Source organism: Nicotiana sylvestris, chromosome 1 (genome assembly GCF_000393655.2).
Source record: "Nicotiana sylvestris chromosome 1, ASM39365v2, whole genome shotgun sequence".
Classification (NCBI taxonomy): Eukaryota; Viridiplantae; Streptophyta; class Magnoliopsida; order Solanales; family Solanaceae; genus Nicotiana; species Nicotiana sylvestris.
The window spans coordinates 107,936,039-107,963,947 of record NC_091057.1 but is presented as its reverse complement, the minus strand read 5'-3'; the positions used below and the strand labels follow the sequence as shown (position 1 = coordinate 107,963,947).

Here is a 27,909-nt window from a genome sequence, read left to right as displayed (position 1 = left end):
ACCTATTCTTAGTTTAATACTTGTGTATTAGGTAGATTAAACACTAGAATTTAGGTAAAATCAAGGGGTTAGAGCAAAACCTAGGATTTTGAAAAAAGATAGATTTAACCATGAAATTTGTTATGAAATGAATTAGAAGTCATATATTATTGATCCTTAGGTTATAGAGAACAACTTCCTTCGAAAAATTTCAGAATCTGGGCACGTGGGCCCGGGGTCGGATTTTAGGAAACTTGTGTTAAGGGTTGGAAAATTGCCTAAATAGCTAGAATATGATCTTGTGAGCTTCATTTGACTAGTTCCTACCTCATTTGACTAGTTTTGGATCGTTCGCCTCCAAATTGAGAGTTCGGGCTCGTTCTTGGTATTGGAAGTGCACTTTGGAGCGAGGTGAGTCTCCTTTCTAACCTTGTAAGAGGGAATTGTCCTCATAGGTGTAATAATTGAGTAATTTGCTACTAAATGCGGGGGCTACGTAGGCAGCAGGTGACGGGAGTCCATGCGTAGCTACTATTATGTTAATTATCCGGGTAGTCTAGGACCCGTATCATGCTATATTTGTGAATGTCTCTATAGTTTCTTGCTAATGTGATCACTTAGGATATGCTAGAGACTTGGAAAGGAATATAAGCGAATGTATACACTTTTTGGACATTTGTATAAATTTACTTGGAAATAAATGCGCATTCATGTGTTTTCTTGATATTAATTGATATTTGTGGATTAGGCTGATCGCCTCGGTAAATATAGATGCATCTATGGTTCGCGCCATTCGACCTTCTGGCTGCGCACAATTTATTTTCTGTTGGATCGGGTAGTCGACCTCGGCATAATGTGCGCATGATATCTATGTGAAATCTTATCCATGACTTGATCTGCTAAATATTTGAAATGTAAATGGCTAACTGTAAAATTGTTAAGAACACGACTTATTACCTCTTGCTACGAACTGTTGATTATTTGTGACTCCCATGCTTAACATAACACTTCATTATATTATTTGACCTTAGTAAGTATCAAGTCGACCTCTCGTCTCTACTTCTTCGAGATTAGACGGGATACTTACGGGGTACATATTGTTATGTACTCATACTACACTTCTGTACTTAATTGTACAGGATCTAGGTAGGTACATCTGGCTATCAGTCTGGTGCGCGCCCCTGATTCATAGTCCGAGACTTCCACGGTGAGCTGCCCCTTCTTGTGCCGTTCAGCAGCTTGATGGAGTCTCTCTTTATTTATTTTTGGGTTGTCTATTCTATTTCGGATAGTATGCTGGATTTATTCTTTTGTATATTTTACTAGTTGTCCATAACTTGTGACACCAGGTCTTGGCACACATTAGTGGACGTTTTTTGGGTTGTATAATTATTATTGAATGTTGCATATTATCACCCGTTTTTAATCGCAAATTAAGAAAATGTTGTAACTATTTTGGGTAAGTAAAATAAGAATTTACTAATACTTCCGCGTTGGCTTGCCTGACAATGGTGTTAGGCGCCATCACGATCTGTTATGGAAATGGGTCATGACAACATGGTATCAGAGCACTAGGTTCACGTAGGTCTCACAAGTCATGGGCAAACCTAATAGAGTCTTGCGAATTGGTACGGAGACGTCTATATTTATCTTCGAGAGGCTATAGGGTGTTAGGAAAACTACTCTTTATTCATTTCCTGTCGTGCAGTGGTTGGTATACTAAATTTCCCTCTTCTATTCTCGCACAGATGGTGAGGACACGCACGGCTGATGTTCCAGATTCGGGAGGAGCTTCTCCCCCCGTTGCTAGAGGCCGAGGCAGAGGCCGGGGGAAGGCACCGGTCGGAGGTAGGGGACGAGGGCGTCCCAGAGCTGTTCTAGTAGCCCCATCAGCAGATCCTGCGGGAGATCCTATCATCGAGGAGCAGGGCGAGGTGCCCGCAGCTTGGCCTACCCTGGCGGACGTCATAACAACACCGGGTTTTCAGGAGATCATGGGCCGTATGCTGCGATTCATGGATTCCATGACTCAGACTGGTTTATTTCCAGCCGATCCAGCTACATCACAAGCAGAAGGGGGAACACAGACCCCTACTGCTCAGGCCCCTGGACATGCAGCTGCAGTGTATCAGACTCCGGGTGCACTACCCGCAGATGGGGCCCAGCCAGTGGCTGCAGTGGCGCCCCTGCCCAGACCAGCTGTGGATGGCGACCCGTAGAAGTTATTGGATAGATGGACCAGACTTCACCCTCCTGTCTTCGGGGGTGAGCGTCATGAGGATGCCCAAGACTTCATAGACAGGTGCAGGAACAGACTGCACAACATGAGGATTTTGGAGTCGCATGGGGTTGACTTCACTACTTTTCAGCTAGAGGGCATGGCCCGTAGATGGTGCCAGTCTTATGTTCTTGGCAGGCCGGCAGGTTCCCCTCCCCTCACTTGGGGTCAGTTCGCACAGTTATTCTTGGATAGGTACATTCCACCCTCTGAGAGGGAAGAGTTGCGGTATCAAATTGAGCATCTGGAGCAGGGTCAGATATCCGTGACCGATTATAAGGCAAGGTTTTCTGAGTTATCTCGTCATGCACTCATGGTACTTCCCACTGACGCAGAGAGAGTGCGGAGATTTGTTGCGGGGTTGCACCCCAGTATTCGAGCTAGCATGGCCCGAGAGGTGGAGATGGGTACTGAGTATCAGCTAGTGGTAGAGATTGCTCGCAGGATTGAGGGATATCGCCAGAGGGGTAGAGAGCAGATTCAGCAAGACAAGAGGGCCCGGTTTTCGGGAGAGTTCAGAGGTGCCCCAGCTAGGGGTAGAGGTCACTTCGGGAGGGGTCAGCCCAGCAGATCCCCGTATTCAGCACCACCACCACCTCCCCGAGGTGCTCCCGTGAGACCATATTTCAGTGCGATACCGGAGAGTTCTTACCGCCCACCAGCTATTCAGGGTTCCTTTGGCGGTTATTCAGGTCCACACGATTCTTCTGATTCTTATTTCAGTGCTATGCCTGAGAGTTTGTACCGTCCACCGGCTATTCAAGCTTCTTCCAGTGGGTCCACAAGACATCAGGGTCAGCCATCAAGGCAGCAGATCACCGCACCACGGGGTTGTTTCGAGTGCGGATACCTTGGTCATATGATGAGATACTGCCCCGGGTTTCGGGGCAAGGTGGTGCAGCAGGGTCAACAGCCTATGATTTCAGCACCGGCTGACCCGCCACCTAGAGGTGGAGGGCAGACTGGTAGGGGTCGTCCTAGAGGTGGAGGCCAGGCAGGGAGAGGTCAGCCAGCTACTGCTCAGTCGGGTGGAGGCCAGCCAGCCGACGCTCCAGCCAGATTCTACGCCCTTCTGGCAGATGCCGTTATCACAGGTACTATTTTCGTCGGCGGTAGAGGTGCTTCGGTATTATTTGATCCAGGGTCTACTTATTCATATGTATCATCTCTGTTTGCTCGTTTCCTGGTTATTTCTCCTGAGCCTTTGGGCACTCATGTTCATGTGTCCACTCCTGTGGGCGATTCTGTGGTTGTGGATCGGATATACCGGTCCTGTGTGGTCACATTCTGTGGTTTCGAGACTAGAGCGGATCTCATATTGCTTGATATGATCGATTTTGAGGTCATCCTAAGCATGGATTGGTTATCTCCATACCACGTCGTCCTAGATTTTCATGCCAAGACTGTTTCATTAGCAATGCCCGGGTTGCCGAGGTTGGAGTGGAAGGGCTCCACAGTTGATACATCTGGTCGGGTTATCTCTTTCCTGAAGGCTCGGCAAATGGTCGAGAAGGGGTGTTTGGCTTATTTGGCTTATGTTCGAGACACCACCACAGAGTCTCCGACGATTGATTCAGTTCTAGTAGTTCGAGAGTTCGCCGATGTATTTCCTTCTGATCTTCCTGGCATGCCACCGGATCGTGATATTAATTTTTGTATTGATTTGGGCACCCAGCCTGTATCAATCCCACCGTACCGTATAGCTCCGAAGGAGTTGAAGGAGCAGCTTGAGGAGTTGTTAGCAAAGGGGTTTGTTAGACCTAGTGTATCGCCTTGGGGTGCACCAATGTTACTTGTGAAGAAGAAGGATGGGACTATGCGGATGTGCATTAATTACCGCCAGTTGAACAAAGTCACCATCAAGAACAAGTATTTGTTGCCTCGTATCGATGACTTGTTTGACCAGTTGCAGGGTGCTAGGGTGTTCTCCAAGATTGACTTGAGGTCAGGGTATCATCAGCTAAAGATTCGGGACTCGGATGTTCCGAAGACTGCATTCCGGACTAGATATGGCCATTATGAGTTCCTGGTGATGTCCTTTGGCTTGACTAATGCCCCAGCAGCATTCATGGACTTGATGAACATGGGATTCAGGCCTTACATTGATTCATTTGTCGTCGTCTTCATTGACGACATCTTGATATACTCCCGTAGCCTGGAGGAGCACGAGCAACATTTGAGGGTAGTGCTTCAGACCTTGCGAGAGCAAAAGCTATATGCTAAGTTCTCCAAGTGTGAGTTCTGGCTAGAGTCATTGGCATTCTTGGGGCATATTGTGTCAGGAGAAGGTATTAAGGTGGACCCCAAGAAGATTGAGGCAGTTTAGAGTTGGCCACGTCCTACTTCGGTGACCGAGATTAGGAGTTTCCTGGGGCTAGCAAGTTATTACAGACGATTCGTGTAGGGCTTTTCATCTATTGCATCACCTCTCTAGATTGACCCAGAAGGGTGATCCCTTCCGTTGGTCCGATGATTATAAGGCGAGCTTTCAGAAGCTCAAAACAGCCTTGACTACAGCACCAGTCCTTGTATTGCCTTCCGGTTCGGGGAAGTATACGGTATATTGCGACGCTTCGCGCGTTGGATTGGGGTGTGTATTGATGCAGGAGGGGCAAGTTATTGCATATGCTTCGCGTCAGCTGAAGATCCATGAGAAGAATTATCCTATGCACGATTTGGAGTTGGCCGCGATTGTTCATGCTTTTAAGATATGGAGGTTTTATCTGTACGGGGCATCATGTGAGGTTTAAATTGATCATCGCAGCTTACAGTACTTGTTCAAGCAGAGGGATTTCAATTTGAGGCAGCGTAGATGGCTTGAGTTGCTCAAAGATTATGACATCACCATTCTTTATCACCCGGGCAAGGCAAATGTGGTCGCAGATGCCTTGAGCAGGAAAGCAGAGAGTATGGGTAGCTTGGCGTTCATACCAGCAAAGGAGAGGCCACTAGCTTTGGACATCCAGTCCCTGGCCAACAGACTTGTGAGGTTGGATATTTCAAAGCCCAGTCGAGTTCTTGTGTGCGTTGTTGCTCAGTATTCATTATTGGGGCAGATCAAGGCCCGGCAGTTCAATGATCCACATTTGGTAGTTCTCAGAGAGACAGTGTTTCAGGGTAGTGCCAAGGAGATTTCTATTGGCGAGGATGGTGTTTTTTGACTCCAGGGTCGCCTCTGTGTTCCTAATGTTGATGGTCTGAGGAAGGGGATACTAGAGGAGGCACACAGCTTGCGGTATTCCATTCATCCGGGTGCTACGAAGATGTATCGTGACTTGAGGCAGCATTATTGGTGGCAGAGGATGAAGAAAGATATAGTGGAGTATGTGGCTAGGTGTTTGAATTGCCAGCAGGTCAAGTACGAGCACCAGAGGCCGGGTGGCCTACTTCAGCAAATGCCTATACCAGAGTGGAAGTGGGAGCGCATCACTATGGATTTTGTAGTTGCCTTGCCCCGGACCTTGTGGAAGTTTGATGCAGTGTGGGTCATCGCGGATAGGTTGATCAAGTCGGCACACTTTATAATGGTTGTGACTACTTATACTTCGGAGAGACTGGCTCAGATTTACATTTGGGAGATAGTCCAGTTGCACGGTGTGCCTATTTCCATCATATCAGATAGAGGCCCTCAGTTCACTTCGCATTTCTGGAGAGCTGTTCAGGGTGAGTTGGGGACCCGCGTGGAGCTTAGCACAGCATTTCATCCACAGACCGACGGGCAGTCGGAGCGGACAGTTCAGATTTTGGAAGACATGCTCAGAGCATATGTGATTGACTTTGGAGGGCAGTGGGATCAGTTCTTGCCCTTGGCGGAGTTTGCCTATAACAACAGCTATCAGTTCAGCATAGAGATGGCTCCATACGAGGCTTTATATGGTCGACGTTGCCGTTCTCCTATTGGGTGGTTTGAGCCTGGTGAGGCTAAGTTATACGATACAGATTTGGTACAGGATGCCTTGGACAAGGTAAAGTTGATTCAGGAAAGGCTTCGCACAGCTCAGTCCAGAGAGAAGAGCTACGCGGATCAGAAGGTGTGTGATGTATCATTCATGGTTGCGAGAAGGTTCTCTTGAAAGTCTTGCTAATGAAAGGCATTATGAGGTTCGGGAAGAAGGGCAAGTTGAGCCCTAGGTTTATTGGCCCCTTTGAGGTGTTGAGACGAGTTGGGGAGGTCGCTTACGAGCTTGCTTTGCCACCCAACTTATCGGGAGTTCATCCGGTTTTTCATGTATCGATGATTTGGAAGTATCATGTCGACTTGTCCCATGTGTTGGACTTCAGTACTATTTAGCTGGATGAGAGTTTGGGTTATGAGGAGGAGCCAGTTGCCATGGAAACTATGGGACCTGGGAATATGCCCGGAATCGAATTTCGAGGTCCCTAGCCCGAGTAATGAATTTTTATTAGAAATTGTTAAACTGAAATTCTAAGGATTTAAAGAAACTAACTAATGATTGATCACATCGGTATGGGGCCCGTATGTTCGTTCTGGAGCCCGGTACAGGTCCGAAATAACATTTAAGACTTGCCCACAAAATTTGGTGTCAATCCGAGTAGTTTAAGGGCGTTTCGGCTTGTTAGAGGAAAGTTAAGAACTTGAAGATTCATAAGTTTGATTCAATTAGTTTTAGGGGGTGATTCTTAGATTTAGCGTTGTTTCGGGCGTTCTGAAGGTTCGAGTAGGTCCGTTTCATGATTTCAGACTTGTCGGTATGTTCGGGCGGGGCCCGGGAGCCCCGAGCGTCAATCGGACGAGGCTCGAGTAAAGTTGGAATTTTTGAGAAGTGTTGAAGCATCTGCTTCTGTCATAACCGCACCTGCGGTCGGTCGACCGCAGAAGCAGTCCATCTATCGTAGATGTGGCCCAGGGTAGGCCAGGCCAAAACCACAGAAGCGGCTTCGAGACCGCAGAAGCGGTCGCAGCCCGCTTGGCCGGTTCCGCAGGTGCGTCTGATTTCTCGCAGATGCGGTCCCCTGGCCGCAGATACGGAAATCGCTGAAGCAGTGAGCTTCATTTAATACGGGTTCTAAGTCCCTTTTTGCCACTTTTCACTCTTCCATTGGCGATTTTGTGAGCTTTTGAGTGAAGACTTCTACTTAGCATCTTAAGGTAAGTTTATCCCACCTATTCTTAGTTTAATACTTGTGTATTAGGTAGATTAAACACTAGAATTTAGGTAAAATCAAGAGGTTAGAGCAAAACCTAGGGTTTTGACAAAAGATAGATTTAACCACGAAATTTGTTATGAAATAAATTAGAAGTCATTTATTATTGATCCTTAGGTTATAGAGAACAACTTAATCCGGGCATATACTTGGAAATAAATGCGCATTTATGTGTTTTCTTGATATTAATTGATATTTGTGGATCGGGCCGGTCGCCTCGGTAGAGATAGATGCATCTATGGTTCGCACTATTCGACCCTCTGGCAGTGCACAATTTATTTTCTGTTGGATCGGGCCGTCGACCTCGGCATAATGTGAGCATCATATCTATGTGAAATCTTATCCATGACTTGATCTGCTAAATATTTGAAATGTAAATGGCTAACTGTAAAATTGTTAAGAACAAGACTTATTACCTCTTGCTACGAACTGTTGATTATTTGTGACTCTCATGCTTAACATAATGCTTCATTATATTATTTGACCTTAGTAAGTATCAAGTCGACCTCTCGTCTCTACTTCTTCGAGATTAGACGGGATACTTACGAGGTACATATTGTTATGTAGTCATACTATACTTCTGTACTTAATTGTACAGGATCTGAGGCAGGTACATCTGGCTATCAGTCTGGTGCGCGCCCCTGATTCATAGTCTGAGACTTCCACGGTGAGCTGCCCCTTCCTGTGCCATTAAGCAGTTTGATGGAGTCTCTCTTTATTTATTTTTGGGTTATCTATTCTATTTCGGACAGTAGGATGAATTTATTCTTTTGTATATTCTACTAGTTGCCCATAACTTGTGACACCAGGTATTGGCACACACATTAGTAGACGTTTCTTTTAGGTTGTATAATTATTATCGAACGTTGCATATTATCACCTGTTTTTAATCGTAAATTAAGAAAATGTTGTAACTGTTTTGGGTAAGCAAAATAAGAATTTATTAATACTTCCGCGTTGGCTTGTCTGACAACGATGTTGGGCGCCATCACGATCTGTTATGGAAATGGGTCGTGACAAGAAACTTAGTCTCCAGCTATTAAAATGCAATGGCCAACACGTAAGTACTAAATATTGTACTAAATTCTGATTTATGCAATGGCCAACACGTAAGTACCAAGTTTGTCAGTTATCTTTCTAAGTGAACTGGCAAACTTGAAGAAGCAGAACAGATTACAGAGAGACGGAAATAAAATGCCATCAAAATTACCCAAAATCAAAATTACGAAATTATTTTTCACCCAAGCGAACCAAGAAATTAAATCTGAAGACAATAATAAAAATCAAGTAGTAAATCTGATTCATTGTAAAATTTTGCCCTTATTCTCAAGGAAATACACAGAAGCTGAAGTGAAGGAGGAGAAAATCCAGCAAAACATAACTAACCTGATAAAAGTTTCAGAGCTACAAGAGGGAAGACCATAAGAGACAAAGAAAAATTGAAGAGGAACTGAGAAAGGTATGAAAATCCGAAGAAAGAGCAGTATAAACCTTCTTCTGAGTTGAGCTCCATATATGGACGTGGCAGAGATTGAGAAACGGAAGGTAACATGTGTGTAGAAAGCTAAAATAGTTGAAATTCCCAAACTAACCCTACGACCCCAAGCTCCTCTCGCTAGTTGTTTCTATAATAGTAGTAATATATAGCTTATTAGTATTTTATAATATTTATAACATTTTAAAAATACCAAAATATTTTTATTTTAATATATATATAGTTCACTTTAATAGTTTATTCTTATTAACTAAGATTAACTAGTATATTTTAGTAGTATTTTTATTTTTATTTTTGTTCAATGAGAAAGAATTGAATTTGGGCCAATTGGGAACTCATTTTCGGATTGGGCTTTTTACCTATCTATACCATATATCAAAACTTATTACCCTCAATGTTTAAGGTTTGTGTTTATTACATTTAAAAATACCAAATTACCATTTATATACCATAATTCAAATTAGGGATATAATTAAGGGTTCATTTTTATTAGGCATAATTATAGGACTGTATCTTCTCACTTTCTCTTTTCTTTCATCTCAACTGTTCACAACACACACAAAACTCACGATGCTCCTATGCTTCCTCTCGTTGATCATCCCCAATTGCCCTCCACCGTCGAAGAATATCATATTTTCAGATTCACAAGAAAATTTTAAATTCTTTGATCGAACCACTTGAATTCCCACTGGAAATAATAATGGCAGAGAGTTCGAAATTCTTTGACCTCTTTTTTTTTGGCAGTGGTTGAATGTTACTGGTTAACACTGTCGGTTGAAACTCGAAGAAGAAGAAGAAGAAGAAGAAGAAGAAGAAGAAGAAGAAGAAGAAGAAGAAGAAGAAGAAGAAGAAGAAGAAGAAGAAGACATATTTCCAGAATTTGTAGATATTTTGTAGTCAAATTGTAGTCAAATTAGAAAAATTGTAGATAAATTGTAGACTGTTTTTTGCAGAAGATTTTGTAGAAGCTTTAGTCGTTTTGGATTTGTGAAAACAGAAAATAATGCATCTACAATCAGAATACAAATAATCTACAATTTATCTACAAGATATCTACAAAATAGATACATTGAATTTTAATATCCAAATTCTCATTTCAATTGTAGCATAATTGGCATTTTCGACATAATTGTAGAAGATTTGTAGAAGTTTTAGTCTTCCCAATCTACAATTCATCTACAATTTATCTACAATATATCTACAATTCTACAATTTAACTACAATTTATCTACAATTTCTTCTTCTTCTTCTTCTTCTTCTTCTTCTTCTTCTTCTTCTTCTTCTTCTTCTTCTTCTTCTTCTTCTTCTTCGAGTTTCAATCTAAAATTCAGTCAAAACCAAGTCTAATCTTCACCAAAACCCCTCAAAATTGAGATATAAACTCCTAAACATATTCCGAATTATTTACAACAACACCCAATCCAAACAAATAATGATTTTTGAAAACCCAAATTTGAATTCAAAGCTTTCAAGCTTTTTAATGGCTATCAATGGTGGAAAATATATGGAAGAACAGATGAAGATGAAGATGAAGAACAGAAATCTCCTTTCCGTTTGATTGCTAGAGCTTCAGTAGCTTGCGTTTTTTGAGAATTGTAGTTGAGTGAGAGAAGAGAGATCTCTTTCCGTTGAGGAAGGAGAGAATTACGCAGCAATTCGAATTTAATGTTGACAGAATCACACGCAGATCTAGTGCCTTCATTTTAGCGCGTTTTTTATGGCAAAATCTATCTATTTTTGGATTGGTATATAATTTGTAGTAAAAGTGTGGACTACACGGGTAAATAACAAATTATGAACATTTTTGGTAATAAGGTTTGATATATGGTATAGATAGGTAAAAATCCCTTTTGAATTTTAGTGGTTCAGCAAGACAAGGACCCATTCTTCTCAACCCATTAGCCCACTCCCACTTAAATGCAAAATTTAATGTTAGTTATCTATTCTCCTCCAATGTAATGGCCCATATTAATTCGTACACTCATATTTAAACTCAATTATAACTAAACTCTAAACTATCTTTTAATCTCCTAAGAGACCAAAATACAAAGGGAGGCATCCGTTGATTCTTTATTCTTCAATTTCACCAGAAATCAACAGCACCCACGCCCTCCTTGACAAAAGATCTGTCGTTTCCCGTCCCCACCTTTTGACTTCATCTTCTTGTTTTTTCAATTGAAAAGAAACACACACAATAATACACATAGAGGGGAACGAAACAGTGATCAAATTAGGGGTGGGAATTCTGAAAAAAATAAATAAATAAAAAAGGAAAAACGCTACAAGGAGGCTACGTGAGTTTGACGATGCACTAATAAAAATTCTTAAGTTTCTATTTGGTTTCCTCCCTCTGGTTCCTCATTGATGGAGGGGTTTAGAAGGTTGAATAAAAAATACTCCTTCTATAACGTTGACGCATATCTCTAGGCCCTCCTATAAATGAATGTGGTAGAAATGTTTGTTTTCCAACATTAGAAGCATATCGTTCACCAAGTCTTAAAATGTCAAGAAGTCCATTTAACATATCCATTCTGAACAAATCTTGATTGAAGAAAACAAAATCCATTCTTTGAGTCTCCAATTTTATATATTCATCAACCGAATATTGTTGAAGTAATCTCCCTGTATGTAGAAGTTCATCTTCATCATCGTTTCTCATCTGGAGCCTGTAACTATAGTATTCACGAACTGAAACTGTATCTCTCTTTCGTTTTCCTTTTTGCATAACTTGATCTTCCATATCAAGATATCCGTCAACAGAGGTGAAATTTTTTATATTTGGTAATTGTTCCAAATCAGACAACGCATAATTTTTAGGCATATTTTCTTCCCCATGAAACTTTTTAATGCCACAATGCCACCCACTTTGGCCATATGGAAATAGTAAAGGATACTGTAAAGGATTATAACACCCAAAATAGTAGTTCACTCTTTGAGTTCTATTGCTGTGAGTATAAATTTGAATGTGCGGTACATGAATAGCACCAACATCATTCTCATCAACCCATATAGTTGCAACCTCAGTAGTACTGGGCAAGTTAAATATTCGTTGATCCAATCCAGAGTTACATTTAAGTGCGATGTGATAGTTCTGTAAGTTCGAAATCTCAGATAAAGTTCGTAAAAATATAGAATATGGATTATCTTTCAGTGTGTCTATCAATTCCCACACTATTAATTCATCTATTTTATTAGAGCAAGCCATTCTATTTGCAATCTCATTGTCGTTATCATAAAAGTACAACTGCAAATTTTTAGGCCTTCTCTCTGCAGGATATAAATCATCTATAAAGTGATACATTTGACCTTGAACTCTGAATGTATATATACCACGATTTCTTTTGGCTAGATCTTTATCGTAACTGACACCAAGCGAGCTAAAAGCAAAAATATTATTATACGTTCTAATATACGTCTGGAAGTGCTTCGATTTTGCAGAAGATCCTAGATATAAATTTCTCAATGCAGGTGCCATTTTATGATAAGTCAACTTAACTGTACCGTTAGCACAACAAAATGAAGGTGATTCATACTGAAATTTTTTAGCCGAGCAGAATTCACAATTTGGCACTTTTTTAAGTGGAACATAGTCAGAGCGTAATCGAATATTATTAGGCATATTTCTCTTTTTTCCATAACCAACATTAGTCAATTTTTTCTTATTCTTTACATGACCTCCATACGCCAATCAGACTTAAGAAGAGGAAAAAATTATGAAACAGCAAAAAAGTAGAAACGATATGTTATGTTCATACTAACCGTCAGCCAAAATCGGCTCAATCGGATATTATTAGGCATATTTCTCTTTTTTCCATAACCAACATTAGTCAATTTTTTCTTATTCTTTACATGACCTCCATACGCCAAACAGACTTAAGTAGTGGAAAAAATTATGAAACAGCAAAAAAGTAGAAACGATATGTTATGTTCATACTAACCGTCAGCCAAAATTGGCTCAAAGGATGTAGCACTTGACTCATTTGAAGTGTCTGATGTAGAACCTGGTGCAACACGATTATGGATTAAACATTTGAGCATAGTAGATGTTGAATTGTCAATGATCAAGGTTACATGATTACCTTTTTCAAAAACATGAAAAGGGTACACCACATTTTTCTCCTTGTGAAGCACATCGGGTGGCGTACAAACTTCACATTCAATGATTTCTGCAAGAATCTTTTTTAACAAACATGAGAATCATATGGGCATAACTGTTTCACATGCGCACTCATATATGTGTACATATATATGTGTGGAAAAGACAGATAGTGCATTTAAAAGGTTGAATAAAAAATACTCCTTCCGTTTCAATAAAAAATACTCCTTCCGTTTCAATTTATGTGAACCTATTTTTTTTTTGGTCCGTTCCAAAAAGAATTACTTCTTTCCTTATTTGGAAATAATTTACTTTTACACAAAGATTTATAGCTGCACATAATATATGTGCCTCATTTTAGACCACAAGATCAAAAGTCTTTTCTTCTTTTTTAAACTCTATGCTCAATCAAATGGATTCACATAAATTAAAACGGAGGGAGTAGAAAGTATATGGTTTTGTTCTTTTCCCAGAAAGAACGAAACACACACACGTAGGAAAACAAAGGAACACAGACAGAGAGGTTCAGTTGCCGGTTCGAGGGTTGGTCAATAGTCCGTTTTTTTTTTGGTTTGCTGCTTTGGAGATTTTCATTCATTGTACACGGTGAAAAATACAAAGCAGTAAAGGTCCGAATTTCATTATCCTTAATCACTTTTATTGATACCTTACGTGTGCTTATTGTTTAATTTAAATTTATTTTACACTTGTAGCCTAAAGTGACCTATTGTACCAACGTGGAATTATCCATATGTTTGTGTGCTCGTAGTGGACCATTTTAAGACTTATTCAGTTTGTAATTTAAGAATATTGGTAGTAATTGATGGATTGTTGGCTAACTTTTATTCTGATTATTAATTGGGTTGCACGAATTTTTAGTTGGAATCAAGTCGGATTAAGTTATTTTCTGCCAGAATATGGGCCAAATGCATTGTTTTGTCAAGCCAATCCAATAAACGCCAAATAAGGCTACGACTGACATGTTTTCTTTCATAGACAATTCATCACAGGTTATTTCACAGTATTGAGAATTTTTGGCATACTTATCGTGATCACGTACTGGATTGCGTATTGTGATTTGCGGATATTAATTAAATAGCTTCAATTGTCTCCAAACCCTTTCTAATAGCTTTAATAATATCACATCACTTCTTCTGTGATAGTTCCAGTTCCATAAATCATGGCCTTACGACAATCTCTTATGAACATCGTAACTTGCTTTAGGTGCGATTAATAAATAAATCATCGTGACTATGGATATGGTTCCCGTAGCATAGTTATGATACATAATCCCCAATTCGCTGCGCATTTTACGTGACTCGACCATAACTTCAAATCAATTAATAATAATAAACATGTTGTCAATCGCGGGTGCATTTCACGTGACGCGATTCGCAATGTGTTAAAACAAACGAATGCGCGACATCGCGATTTATTCAAATAATTTTCCATAAAATTAAAAGTGGTTAAATAAATAATTAAAAATGGCTAAAAGGTTAAAAATGTACAATAGGTTTTAAATATGTAATAAATCAGATAATTAAACCAATTATTAATAGTTGAGTGACCGTGCTAAAATCACAGAACTCGGGAGTACCTCACACCTTTTTTCGGGTTAACAGAATTCTGTACCCGGTCTTCTGTGTTCGCGGACCATAAATAAGAGTCATATTTCCTAGATTTGGGATTTTAAAATAAATCAGTAACTTGGGACACTATAAATTATTCCAAGTGGCAACTCTGAATTAAATAATTAATCCCATTTCGATTAATATCACTTTAATTGGAAAAAAAAAACTCTCTATCCCTTCGGAAAAAAGGAGGTGTGACAGCTATTACTTAATTTTTGTGTTTATCTCATTGATTAGTCATAAATATCTAAATCATATTTTTTTGAAGCCATCATCCTCGCCCGTCGCGGAGGCCACTTGGTGTGACACTCACATGCCTGAGACAGATGAGTATATTCAGGAGCCCGTTGCGACCATGGTAAGACATTTTAATTATTTTTATGCAATCAACCCCTACATTACTATTACATATTTCATATAGTAAAATATGTCATTATTCTGCAGGTTACTGCTGCATCGACAACCCCTTCTATCGAGCCTGCTAGTTATGAGAAATAATAACATTGAAATCTGGCTTGATATGCATCTTTGAAATGACCAGTGTTACCACAATGAGTGCAAAGCCAGATATCAGGAACAATAACATACTTGCTATGTGGGTTGTAACCTTTTGGATCCCAATTTTCTGCATGCTCCCCCATTACTTTTATACATGAAAGTGATTGTATCAGAGAACTAGGTCCACTTCAGAGATTTATCTAGGTCATTTTAAACCCTTCTTAGATCTTCTTGAAGTTGTCTATTTGCTCCAGGTTCAGCATACATACTCAATTTTATCTTTTTGAGTTCATTTTCAAGTTTAAGGCGTGCCTCACTTGCCACCTCCTTTCCTTTTGAAGAGTTCATGCAATTTTCTATTAAGGCTTTCACAGAAATATTTTCCCTTCTTAATTTCTCTACTATTTTCTCTAGATCCACAACTACTACCAACAAGTCATGTGTCTCATGTTCTATATTTTTAATTTTCTCAGTTAGAATATCCTTTTCATTCTTTAAATCCCCAATGATTTCTTTTAAATCAATAACTATGACTAGTAAATCATCTCTCTCATGCTCTACCTCTCCTAATTCCTTAGTTAAATTTTTTTTATCATTGATAAGGCTATGGTAAGCATCAATTAGGACATTAGATAAAGATAGAAGCTTCTTTTGAGAGTAAGACTTCAAATTTCTTTGAACGTCTAGAAAGTTTACCCCATCGTCATCATCATCTTCATCATTATCATATTTTTCCATCAGGGCAAAGATAGAATTATATTCAGCTGCTTCGCTTTCAACGAACATCATGGATGTGTCGCCTTGTTCATTATCGCCCTCAGATTCACTAGAGGAAAATCCCTATAAGCAAGAATTTGTTTCACAACATTGTCAGCGACATCTTTTCACTTGTATTTCCTATCAGGAACCAGGTTCTTCTTGGACATCTTATCTGTGTTGTGCTTGTAATGGTCATGCTTGTGGATAGGATAATCTTTGACGAAGTATCCTGGCTTCCCGCATTTGTAACATCAATCATAACCTTTTATTTTGCTAGAGCTGTCCTTTTTCGGGATACCTGTATTTTTGTGTACCATTTTCTGAAACCTCTGTCTCAAATAGGCCATATCTGCATCATCACCACTTGAGTCACTGTTTTCTACTTTGAGAACCATGTTCTTCTTCTTTTTGGGTTCTTTTCTTTCATGGTCCTTCTTCTTCTTCATTTCATAGGTCTTCAGATTTTCAATGAGTTTGTCATTCATCAACTTTTGCATATCTTTTGCCTCCCTGATATCATTGTCTTTGCTCTCCCAAGAACCAGGTAACATACTAAGTATTTTTCTCGCCAGTTTGTTCCTTGGAATGATCTCTCCTAGATAATTGAGTTCATGGATAATAGAAGTGACGCGAGTATGCATGTCCTGAATGGACTCGTCATCTTTTATCTTGAAGAGTTCACACACAGTGGTGAGCATGTCGATCTTTGACTGCTTTACTTGAGTTGTTCCTTCATGTGTGGCTTGGAGAGCCTCCCAGATCTCCTTGGCAGATTGACAAGTTAAGATTCTGTTGTACTCGTCTGGTCCGATACCATAGACGAGGATCTTCTTTACTTGGAAGTTTTTCTCGATAGCTTTGCGATCGACATCATTGTACTCCTTCCTTGTCTTTGGGATTGTCAATGTTGTCTCGCTAATAGTCTTTATAGGGACAAAGGGTCCATACAAATGAAATCCCAAAGCTCTGAATTTTTAGCCATGATAAAATCATGCATTCTTGTCTTCCACTAGCCGTAGTATTGTCCATTGAATCTTGGTGGTCTGTAGGTTGATTGACCTTCTTCAAAGTTTGGTGGAGCAGCTATGTGGATCATTCCTACGTGTTAGCTTTATAGAAAGAACCTGCTCTGATACAAATTGATGTAAACTAAGAGTCCACCAAACTGTATAGAGAACCTGGTTCTCTGTCAGTTCCCACAGAACACACACATAATAGTAAGTAAATCACACAACAATATTTTACGTGGAAACTCCCAGCTTACGGGATTAAAATCACGACCTACACTCGTAGGATTTCAACTTCACTAACCAAGCAACTTTAGATTACAACCTATTATAACCTAGGAATTAATCTCTTAATCTCACTTACTTGCAATAACTCTATTGCAAGCCTCTTTGTAATAACTCTATTACAAAGCTCACCACTTTGACTAACTCTAGTCAAACACAAACACAAGATTTGTGGTTTACAAAGACATCTTACGAAATGCTTCTAACTAAGTTGAGTGGGAATTACAAGTAAATAACATTAATAAAGATACAACAATACTAAGAACACACGATGAACTCAGTGCTAGGATCTGATCCTTTATTTTGTTGCTACTTTGTTCTTCAAGCATTTGAGTAAAATGAAGACGGCTGCACACTTGAGAGAGAGTTAATGTTGTAGGGTTTGCAAGGGTGTGTAATCCCTTACCTCATGTTGGTAATATATAAGTGAGGTCATTGGGATGATGTAAGCAAGTATCCAGAACACAACATACTTCAAACAGTGACTGTTGCACTGTTGCGTGTGCAATGCAACAGTGCAGTAGCTTTAACAGCTGTAAAGAGTTAACTTGTACTGTGACCGAAGGAATTGATAGCCATATGTTCCCTCTGTTATTCCTTTGACTCATGTCATTGGAACTTGTGCCAGACTTGTGACTGGTCGTACTGAGCACTTTGAGGCTTTGTATCGGATTCCCTATCTGGTTCTCCTATGAAGTTTGTTAAATCATCAAAACACAAAGGCACATAACTTATAAATATGATCTGTATAAATTTTACCACTATCTTTTCTAACATATTTTAATCAATTAATTCGTCTTGGCTAGTCTAGTTAGCAGTTTAATCATGTAGGGCATAGTATTGATTTGTTTTAATGAATTGAGCCATGTGCTTCGTTATCTCCGTTAGGTATTATCTTTTAAAATCTTATTCATAATCAAGAACTCTTGACATATTTTCAACTACTGTCCAAAGACTCACAATATTGGTCACCCTTTCCCTCTACACAATGAGCGGGCATCTACTCTCACTCATATAACTCATCTCAATGAAATGAACGTCTATTTCTTTGTTCAAAAAATTCAAGATCTTGAATGAGGTTGGCGCCATATAAAACAAGCATGCTCTTTGTACACAAACGTTGAAAAACATGAGGACTCTTAACAGAGGTAAAAAATATTAATAGGTGATTTCTTCTTATCTGTTTAAGTTTTAGTGGACAAAGTTATCCGATACCTATATTGATACTCGGTAGGAGCTAGCATATACCTTACGGAATTAGTCTAGAACACCACGATTATTAAAAAAAAAGAGATAGAGGAATGCTCCTTCCTTAGTTAGAACCGAAGTCGAAATAATTGAAGTGAGAAAAAACAGATGTGATGTTCTAAATTTTTCTCATGTTCATGTAAGTAAGCGCCAAATGGGAAATGGGGACCAGTGAAAGATGGAAATGGGCTGGTGGTCTGTACTAAGGTGGAGTACATAAAACGGGCTGAAGCATCTCCATCTTCGGGCCTGGGCCCATGAAAATCATGTGATCACGCTCCATTTGTTTGTACCTTCCTTCAATCATGTGATACCTACACTTTATCCACCGACACTGTTACTTATCTGTAAGACGTACACGTACTCCTTGTTCACTACTGATTTGATTTGGATGGCAATTATTGTTTTCGTTAATATATGTATTTCTTTCGGAAACTACTACTTTAATTTAGGAAATTGCATGCTCACTTCATTTTTATAATTGAATTTATCACTTTGTTCTTGAAGCTTCAATATAAAGTTCCTTCAATTCGTATACATTTTGGAGAACAAACCTTAAAAGTGATAATGCCAACCACGGAGAGGTCTAGCAAGAAAGATTTTGACAGTGAACAAGTAGGTTTAAGGTTAGTTCAATGATTTGTTGTTTGTAACTTGTAAGTAACCTAACCTAATGATATAAATAGTTAGCCGGGGAGTACTGAAGGATAGAGAGATTCACACAATTATTAATCACCAGTTTTAAGATATGCGCGTGTAATCTATTTCAAAGAATATAAATTTTAAAAAATTATATAAATAATCTATTAAAACTTGTGTTAGAGTTATAAAATTAAAATTAACAAACATGTAAGTTTCTAAACATTATTGATCCCAATAGCTAACTCTAAATGAAAGAAGAAACTCGACAAAAATACAACTATTCTATTTCTGTGATCAATAAGAAATGTCATATGAATTATTTCCAACATATTAGAAAAGACTAAATACAATTGCAAAAGGTATTATTCAATCACTATATTTTGATTAATCTACTCTTTCTTCATTTTGGAGTGAGTTTTCTTTCTCCATTCAAGCACATAACCATATGCATACGAGCATTTTCTTTTATGGAAGTAAGAGTAAAATTATAATGGAATTACTTACTGTTAAAGGATTCTAAAAGAACTATATTAATCTTTGAGCGAAAAATATGGAGCTTATATTAAAAAAAATCCTATGCTTTGCACAAAATTAGTTACACCCTTAAACAAATTATATTCTTAGTTACCTCCAAAGTTGGCCATTTGATAGTTGTTACTCCTGGACATTGACGTGGTAAAGTGCATGGATATATACACTCTCCTTTAGGCATGTGAAGAAAAATTTAAAAATTAACTTTCAGATGTAATATTTTTCAATCTAATATAATTGTTTATTTGTTAGAATATAATTGTGCATTTCTTCTTGCTTCATCTTAATATACAATGCATACTTCATCTAACTTTGTATTTTAATTTCTTTTTAAAATACAGTGACTATTTGATCCAATTGTATATTTTATTTTTTTGGGGCTAAATTTTTAAAAACTTAGCAGGAGTTTCACCATAAATAAAAATAATTTTACCTAAGATAATAAAACACTAATTGTGTATTAGTTTTATTATTTTTTGTTAGATGCAAATGATTATTTATTTTAATTGTGTATTTTAATTTAGGCTCAAATCCATAAAGAAAAATTGTCTAGAGCTTTATTTTCTTGCTTAACTAAAAAGGTATAGCCAAAATAACGGAGTTGCTATTGTTTTCAAAATTCATAACATTTTTGAAATGTGTAAAGCCACCTACTACGTTGTTTAAGTAAATAGAATAATTATTATAGTATATATATATATATATCTTTTTTTATTTCTTTGACATGTCTAGACACTGAAATTTTAACGGATCAAGATAAATCCTAAATTCAAGATAACTCTTGAAATATTAGGAGTCTATTAGGGTTACTTGGTGGTTACTCCACTAAAACCCAAATTCATGCCTATAAATAAGGCTACATATGTCTTTCAAAGAGAGTCTCAGCAATTCCATAAACTCTCGGAATATGCATAAAGAGATCAAAATATGAGATCTCCGAAATTCCATGAAACTCTTAGAATATTTATTAAGAGATCAAAGACATGTCAAATATGTCTTGCTTAAAGTCTTGTGTTCGAGAAATATGTCGCTAAGGCCCTCGAATCACGTAGAGTAAATCGGAGGAAAGAATCAAAGGATAAACTGAGTTGTAACCTATAATGTTTATCAATAAAATCCTTTTTTTATAGTTTTTTGTGACTGTAATTTTATTTTTCTCTGCATAAATTTGTTACAAACAACAAGCACACACATTCTTCCTTCTCCAAAAAAGATATTTTTCAAAACTTGGATAACAATTCGTATTGTGTGACGAAAGATTTCTAGAGTAGGGGTGGGCATCGGTCGGTTCGGTTCGATTCGATTGTGAATATTATCGGTTTTGCATATCATTTATCGGTTTATAAATATGATAAACCGATAACCGAACCGATAAGATATCGCTTATCGGTTATTGGTTAATCGGTTATTGGCCATTATTGGTTCGATTATCGGTTTACCCGATAAGATAACTCAATCAAGAGTTAAGCAAAAAAAAAAAGACAATTCACTGGAGTAAAGTAAAAAAGAGAAGAATTCACATATAGTATACTACCCATTTCTGCGTTCTGGCCACAACTAATATTTGAAGCATGCTTCATTTTGACAAATTCAAGACCCGTACAATCTCAAAAATTGATACTACATCTCCACAAGCATTTCATCTCTAATTCGCTGGAAATAGAAGTTAACAGGAACATAAATAATAATTTTTTGGTTTCCTGCCAAACCATAATCAAGAGATCAATGTCTTTCTTCAAAGTCTAATTGTAGCAAGAGCAACAAGAGTATTAGTAATGCAATTGTTGTCCAAACACAACTGAAATAGTACTAATTCTTATTGGGTTATAGGTTTACCCGTTAAGAAATTGGGCAAACCGAGGCCCGAACCGATAACCCAATAGTGAAAAAATATTAAACTGCTACCGAACCGTTAACCCAATAACCCGATATCGATACTCCAATAAGCTTTTTTCGGTTCGGGCTATCGGTTATACCCGATATATGCCCAGCCCTAAAAATGATTGTTGTTTTGGAAGTTTTAAAAAACTTAAGTAATAATTCTTACAAAAAGAGATAATTCAAACAAGAAAAGAATTTATATTTATATATAAGTAAAATCTTACTCGATATTAGATTTTTAAGTATTAGGAGTTTTTACCTAACTCAAATAAGAAAAAATTTAATAATCAAAATTTAAATTAATTTAAAAAGCATAAATATTAGAAAAATAATTAAATGACTATTTTGTCCAGTGTGAACTCTATATTAAAAAGATAAAAAGGGCTCGCGATATTTCGCTAAGGGTATTCATGTTTTTAATATATACTAGCTTTAGTGTACGTTTTTTTGCACGTGTGCCTAACCTTAATCAATAAAGTACAGGAAGAACATGTAAAGCAAGTTATCAAATGCTAAGTTTAAAATACCTACATTAAATTAATATTTTACAATAAGTAACTTAGTACACAGAAAAATATAAGAAGTTGTCATTTGTTTAAATGAATACACCAAAGAAAAAAAGACTAATGACAAAAAAAGGGTATTTTAGAATACCTCATTTGTTGTTGTTTGTTGACACTTTTACTCAGCCTTGAACTCTTGACCTAGTAAGTTAGAGAGAACTCCCCAACCACTATGTACAAGGATGGCCCGTAATGGCAACTCACTTAGAATATATTTTATCTTTTAAAGCATTATGCTTATTGTTTGTCGTTTGTATTTTAACAATTTGACTCTTAATACTATATTATAACAGATTTATATGAAGAACTTCGAAAAGAATGACTTGGATTTTTCAGAAATTAGTTAAATCAAAGATTTTTTTGGTTAATTAATTTAAGGACTTAATTATTTATTCTTAATATTTTTGTTTATTCAAATCTTAATATTAGCTCTCCCAAGTTTTAATATCTAACTGTAATTATAATCTTTTTCCGGTAAGAATTTCATATTCAGAATAATAAAAACACTCTGGCATATCACTTTTGAATTTGTATGTTAGTATAACCATTAATGTTATTGAATCTTACGAGCACTTTTCTTTCTCTTGTATTCTTAAAATTAAATATTTTATGTTAAGAATGATACTTGAATTCTAAAAAAATGGAATTGATAAATGATAATAGGTGAATTGGACTATAATTAGGCCCTAAAGAACCACCTTCTTGTATAGTTTTTATGGTAAAAAGTGATAACAAAATGCTCTGATTAGTGTTTTTCATGCTTTGCAGGCTATATACAATAAAAGAAGTCTATGAAGTACTTTTGGGATCAATTACGGAGAAAAAGAGGTCAATCTTACAATATCCGCTAAGTGCACCACGCGAAGGCAGCAAAAACAAAACTGGAGATGGACTGCCGCGGTCCCGGCGTAACCGCGGTCGGACCGCGACAGAAGGCTATTGCAGATTCTGAGAGGCTAGTTGGCCGCGGTCCTGGCATGACCGCGGTAGGACCGCGATAGGAAGCAGAAAATTGAGGGACTGAAGTGCAAAAACACGGAAATTTTAGCCCAAAACCCTATATTAAACAATAGAACTCGTCCAAAGGAGGCATGTAATGTTTTAGAAAGTACTTTGGCAAGAGAAACAAGTGTGAGAGATCACCCAAAACATCATATTTTCTTCTTCTCTTTATTTTTCTTGCAATTTTGATAATGAATATTTTCATAGTTTATTTACCCATTGTCATGAGTAGCTAAATCCTTTGTCTAGGGTTTTGATGGAACCTATTGAAGGATGAATTTCTTGATTATGTTAATATAGTTTGCCAGTTTAATCTCTATTTGTTCAACTACGTATTTGTTGTAGTTAATTGACAGGATCCTCAATTAGTTGTGCCTATTTAGTATGCATAACTCGGGAGAGAGTGCATATTTAGGTGATTGTTGAACAACACCACTCCCAAAGTATAAGAGGGATCTATAACTGCGGGTTTAAAGGCGGGATTAGGGATAACGAAGTCTTGGGTGCAATCTAAAGTGAACTATAAGAAACAAAGCCAGCTAGCGTATCTCGGGAGAGTGCGCCTAGTAAATTATCGTGATTACTCGGGAGAGATTCACGATAAATAGAGTATTCATGGTTGATAGAGATGTGTTGATAAATCTATATGAAACATAAATAGAAGAGATTCCATCAATAGGGGAAATCACTACCTTAGAACCTTCTCATTATTGTTCACAACTTAAGCATATTTAGTTTATAACTGTTTATTGATTTTCAATCTTAGTTATTAAATATACCATCAACTGTTATTCACAACGTTTGGGGAAGTTGATTCTAAAGAATTTAGTAAGTACAACGAAAGTAATTGATAGGTTAATTCTATGTGGATTCGACTCTGGGCATAAATACTCAAGTTATATTTGCAACGTCCGCATTGTCCTTTTATAAGGCATAGTTGGGCATGATTAAATTTTGGCGCCGTTGCCGGGGAATTAACGGTGTTATCAATTACAATTGAAAGAAGTGCATGCCTAGAAACTCATCGAGATCTAGTGAAGTATTTGAAGCATTATCAGATCTCGAGAAAGTTTTCAAGGCCTTGAATCGGGCTAATCGGAAAAACAAACAACAACCAACAACTGCACAAGTCGAAACAGTCATGGGGGATCACGAGGAAAACCCAGCAGTACCAATAATGCCAGAGGCTGCTCTCTATGACTGGGCACAACCCACAACTAAAAATTTGTCCACAACCATTGTAGTTCCGCAGATACAGGCTGAGTCATTCCAAATTACGAATAACTTGCTGCACTTGTTGCAGAACAAGGGACTATTTTCGGGGTCGCAAGTAGAAGATCCTCAGCAGCACTTGAAAAACTTCCTCTCTATCTACAAAACCCAAAGGCATCCCAACGTAACTCCTGAAGCAATCAAGCTGTTATTGTTTCCATTCTCAGTGGCAGGAGCTGCCCAAACTTGGCTAAACTCACTTCCCATAAATTCTATAACAACTTGGGATGAGTTAGTCAGGCAATTCCATAACAAGTTCCACCCACCCAATAAGACTGCTCAACAAATTGATGAAATTTTGAGTTTTAAACAGAGACCAATGGAGACACTGCATGAAACATGGGAGCGCTTTAAAGGGATGCTGGTTATATGCCCGCACCATGGTATTCCAGATCTGATGTTGGGGCAGCGGTTTTACATGAGATTGTCAGATAGCGTGAAGAACATTGTTGATGCTTCAGCTGGTGGAGCATTTTTTAGCAAAACATGGAGAGAAGGCCAGAGTCTGCTTGACAAGATGGCACAAAATTCGGGATGGACAACCAGGAATGCACCTATCACTCCAGTGGTTCACTCAGTGCCCTTAGATCCATCCAACTCTATGGCTGAAAATATGGCCACCTTATTGACACAGATGAGTATACTCACCAAAAAGGTGGAAGAGTCAGGGCAGAAGCAGCAGGTACACATCGTAGATACTACCAATGGGGGCTTGTGCGCATCTTGCATTAGTCAGCCAATCGGTAACCAATGGAATGCAGAACATGATCATCACCACTACCCTGAAGACATGAATTATGTGTCTAATTATGGAGGCCAGAGACAGGGTGGTCAGAATTGGGGCCAGCAAAATCAGCAATACAAGCCAGTTCATCCACAGTTCAACAATGGAAACATGGGAGGTATGAGACCCCCTAACAATATGGCACCTTACCCAAGGCCACAGGGATATAATAATCAGAATCAGCAGCAGGGGTATCACCCTCCTCAGCAGCAGCATGGTGGAAAGCAGGAAGATGGGTTTGCTAGACTTAAGGCAATGATGCAGCAGGTTATTGGGTCTAATGCAAAGATTAATGAGAGAGTGGATGCACATGATGCAGCAATCAAGAATATTGAAGTGCATGTGGGCCAAATTTCTATGTCTCTGAACAATCGTCCTCATGGGACACTACCTGCAGATACCCAGATAAATCCAAAAGATCAAGGCCCAAAATAGCTGATGGCTGTAAGTCTACGTAATGGCAAAGATCTGGATGTAGAGCAAGAGAGGGCTCGAGAAACTAGACAAGCTGAGACACTTATGCCAGTGCCCATTGAGCTGGATGAGTCAATGAAACAGACGGAGGTGCCAGTCCAGCCTGCCCAGGAAGAAAATAGCATCCAGAATGCGACCGAGAAAGAAGCTGAGACAGTCCAAGAACCAGTAGTTGATGTAGCAGCTGATAAGGATCAGTCCCAGTTGATTGGGAAGAAGAGACCTCCTGCACCTTTTCCTCAGAGGCTGGCTAAGTACCAAAAGAAGGAACAATATAAGAAGTTCTTCGAAATGCTGAAACAAATCCAGGTAAACATACCATTGATTGAAGCTTTGAAGGAGATGCCTGGGTATGCAAAAATGATGAAGGACTTGATGTCCCGAAAGTTTGATTTCCAAGACTTGGCCACAGTTACTCTTACTCAGACATGTAGTGCAGTGGTGACTAGACCAATTGCAGAAAAGCTGTCTGACCTAGGGAGATTTACAATTCCATGCACTATTAGTAATTTTGTTTTTGCTAAAGCGCTGTGTGATCTAGGGGCCAGCATCAATCTTATGCCCCTGGCAATTTATAAGAGGCTGGGCATTGGAAGAGCTAGACCCACCTCTATGTTGTTGCAGCTGGCTGACAGGACAGTGAAACGACCCTTTGGTATACTGGATGATGTGCTAGTTCAGGTAGGGAAATTTGTGTTCCCTGCAGATTTTGTGATCTTAGACTGCCGAGTGGATGAAGAGATTCCCATAATTTTGGGAAGACCATTCTTGGCCACAGGGATAGCTCTCATTGATTGTGAAACCGGGGAGCTCAAGATGATATTGAACGATGAGGAGATAACATTCAATGTGCAGAAATCTATGAGGCGCCCAAGTGAATTCACCAATTGTTCTCTTATTGATGTCGTGGATGTAATCGTAGAGACCGATGATGAGGTGCTAACCATTGAGGACCCATTTGCTGCATGTTTGATGAATTTGGATGAGGTGAATGGAGAGGAACTGGCGAAATGGGTGTTCGCATTAGAGGGTGGAGGGTTCTGGGATAGAACTCTAGAATTTGAGCCCTTGCACTTGGAAAATCAAGAGACTTCTCCAGCCAAGCCATCTATCGAAGAACCGCCAAAACTGGAGTTAAAGTCATTGCCCAACCATCTCAGGTATGAATTCCTTGGACCTAACTCCACATTACCTGCTATTATCTCATCTAGTTTGTTAGATGTGCAGGCACAACAACTCTTGCAGGTACTTAAGGAGTGCAAGACTGCCATTGGGTGGACCATGGCAGACATAAAGGGGATCAACCCCGCTTACTGTATGCACAAAATTCTACTGGAAGAGGGACACAAACCTTTCAGGGAACACCAAAGAAGGCTGAACCCCAACATGAAAGAAGTGGTGAAGAAGGAAGTAATAAAGTGGTTAGACGCGGGAATTATCTTCCCAGTCTCTGACAGCAGCTGGGTTAGCCCAGTTCAATGTGTACCTAAAAAGGGTGGTATGACAGTAGTTAAGAATGATAACAATAAATTGATCTCTACAAAAACAGTCACGGGCTGGAGAATTTTCATGGATTATAGAAAGCTAAATCTAGCCAACCGGAAAGACCACTTCCCACTTCCCTTCATTGATCAGAAGTTAGACAGACTGGCAGGGAGGTCACACTTCTGTTTTCTGGACGGGTACTCAGGATACAACCAGATTTCCATTGCACCGGAGGACAGAGAGAAGACCTCTTTCACTTGCCCTTATGGCATTTATGCCTTTCGGAGGATGCCCTTTGGCCTATGCAACGCACCCGCCACATTCCAACGGTGCATGATGGCCATATTCACTGACATGGTAGAGGACATAATGGAGGTGTTCATGGATGACTTCTCAGTGGTGGGGAATTCATTTGATGAGTGCCTGATAAATCTGACGCATGTGCTGAAACGGTGTATTGAGACTAACCTGGTTCTGAATTGGGAGAAGTGCCACTTTATGGTACAAGAAGGCATAGTCTTGGGGCACCGGGTGTCAAGCAAAAGAATTGAGGTGGATCGTGCTAAAGTGGATGTAATAGCAAAGCTACCTCCTCCAACTTCAGTCAAAGCAATCAGAATCTTCCGTGGGCATGCCGGTTTCTACCGGAGATTCATAAAAGACTTCTCAAAAATTGTCAACCCTCTCTGTAAGTTGTTAGAAAAAGATCACCCTTTCTTGTTTTCTGATAATTGCAGGGTAGCATTCGAGGAGCTGAAAAAGAGACTGGTCACAACACCTATCATTGTTGCCCCTAACTGGGAGCAACCATTCGAACTCATGTGTGATGCCAG

At 38.8% G+C, this 27,909-nt stretch overlaps 3 protein-coding genes, 1 long non-coding RNA gene and 1 other non-coding gene across 5 annotated transcripts; 2 read left to right on the top strand and 3 right to left on the bottom strand.

Moving 5' to 3' along the window:
* The first annotated feature begins 2,303 nt into the window (after positions 1-2,303).
* Positions 2,304-5,418, top strand: LOC138873045 (uncharacterized). The gene is made up of 4 exons (XM_070151479.1): positions 2,304-3,443; positions 3,750-4,006; positions 4,692-4,815; positions 5,314-5,418. The coding sequence occupies exons 1-4, from the start codon at positions 2,304-2,306 to the stop codon at positions 5,416-5,418; spliced, it is 1,626 nt and encodes a 541-aa protein (XP_070007580.1).
* A 6,955-nt stretch (positions 5,419-12,373) lies between these two features.
* LOC138880291 (uncharacterized) lies at positions 12,374-13,113 on the bottom strand. The gene is made up of 2 exons (XR_011402802.1): positions 12,998-13,113; positions 12,374-12,919 (listed from the first exon to the last, which is right to left on the bottom strand). It is a non-coding gene; the product is annotated as an uncharacterized lncRNA (long non-coding RNA).
* A 2,240-nt stretch (positions 13,114-15,353) lies between these two features.
* Positions 15,354-17,802, bottom strand: LOC138873038 (uncharacterized). Its single transcript, XM_070151469.1, has 4 exons — positions 17,668-17,802; positions 17,027-17,088; positions 16,217-16,868; positions 15,354-15,983 (listed from the first exon to the last, which is right to left on the bottom strand). Exons 1-4 carry the CDS (start codon positions 17,800-17,802, stop codon positions 15,354-15,356), a joined length of 1,479 nt encoding a protein of 492 aa, XP_070007570.1.
* A 6,811-nt stretch (positions 17,803-24,613) lies between these two features.
* On the bottom strand, positions 24,614-24,720 carry LOC138882080 (small nucleolar RNA R71). Its single transcript, XR_011403558.1, has one exon. It is a non-coding gene; the product is annotated as a small nucleolar RNA R71 (small nucleolar RNA).
* Positions 24,721-25,555: 835 nt separating this feature from the next.
* LOC138873033 (uncharacterized) lies at positions 25,556-27,045 on the top strand. The gene is made up of 4 exons (XM_070151463.1): positions 25,556-25,900; positions 26,018-26,272; positions 26,447-26,751; positions 26,880-27,045. The coding sequence occupies exons 1-4, from the start codon at positions 25,556-25,558 to the stop codon at positions 27,043-27,045; spliced, it is 1,071 nt and encodes a 356-aa protein (XP_070007564.1).
* The last annotated feature ends 864 nt before the right edge of the window (positions 27,046-27,909 follow it).

What these genes read in the sequence shown, in the direction of transcription:
- LOC138873045 (XM_070151479.1), top strand. Translation starts at nt 2,304, where the DNA reads ATGAGGATTTTGGAGTCGCATGGGGTTGACTTCACTACTTTTCAGCTA. An exon ending in GAGGAGTTGTTAGCAAAGGG is followed by an intron (nt 4,007 to 4,691) that starts GTTTGTTAGACC and finishes TCACCTCTCTAG; the next exon opens with ATTGACCCAGAAGGGTGATC. An exon ending in CCGGTTCGGGGAAGTATACG is followed by an intron (nt 4,816 to 5,313) that starts GTATATTGCGAC and finishes TTATTGGGGCAG; the next exon opens with ATCAAGGCCCGGCAGTTCAA.
- LOC138873033 (XM_070151463.1), top strand. Translation starts at nt 25,556, where the DNA reads ATGGCTGTAAGTCTACGTAATGGCAAAGATCTGGATGTAGAGCAAGAG. An exon ending in AAATGCTGAAACAAATCCAG is followed by an intron (nt 25,901 to 26,017) that starts GTAAACATACCA and finishes ACTCTTACTCAG; the next exon opens with ACATGTAGTGCAGTGGTGAC. An exon ending in TGGATGATGTGCTAGTTCAG is followed by an intron (nt 26,273 to 26,446) that starts GTAGGGAAATTT and finishes TTCAATGTGCAG; the next exon opens with AAATCTATGAGGCGCCCAAG.
- LOC138873038 (XM_070151469.1), bottom strand. Translation starts at nt 17,802, where the DNA reads ATGAGTCAAAGGAATAACAGAGGGAACATATGGCTATCAATTCCTTCG. An exon ending in ATCAATTTGTATCAGAGCAG is followed by an intron (nt 16,869 to 17,026) that starts GTTCTTTCTATA and finishes CTAAAAATTCAG; the next exon opens with AGCTTTGGGATTTCATTTGT. An exon ending in GACAGAGGTTTCAGAAAATG is followed by an intron (nt 15,984 to 16,216) that starts GTACACAAAAAT and finishes TCTTGCTTATAG; the next exon opens with GGATTTTCCTCTAGTGAATC.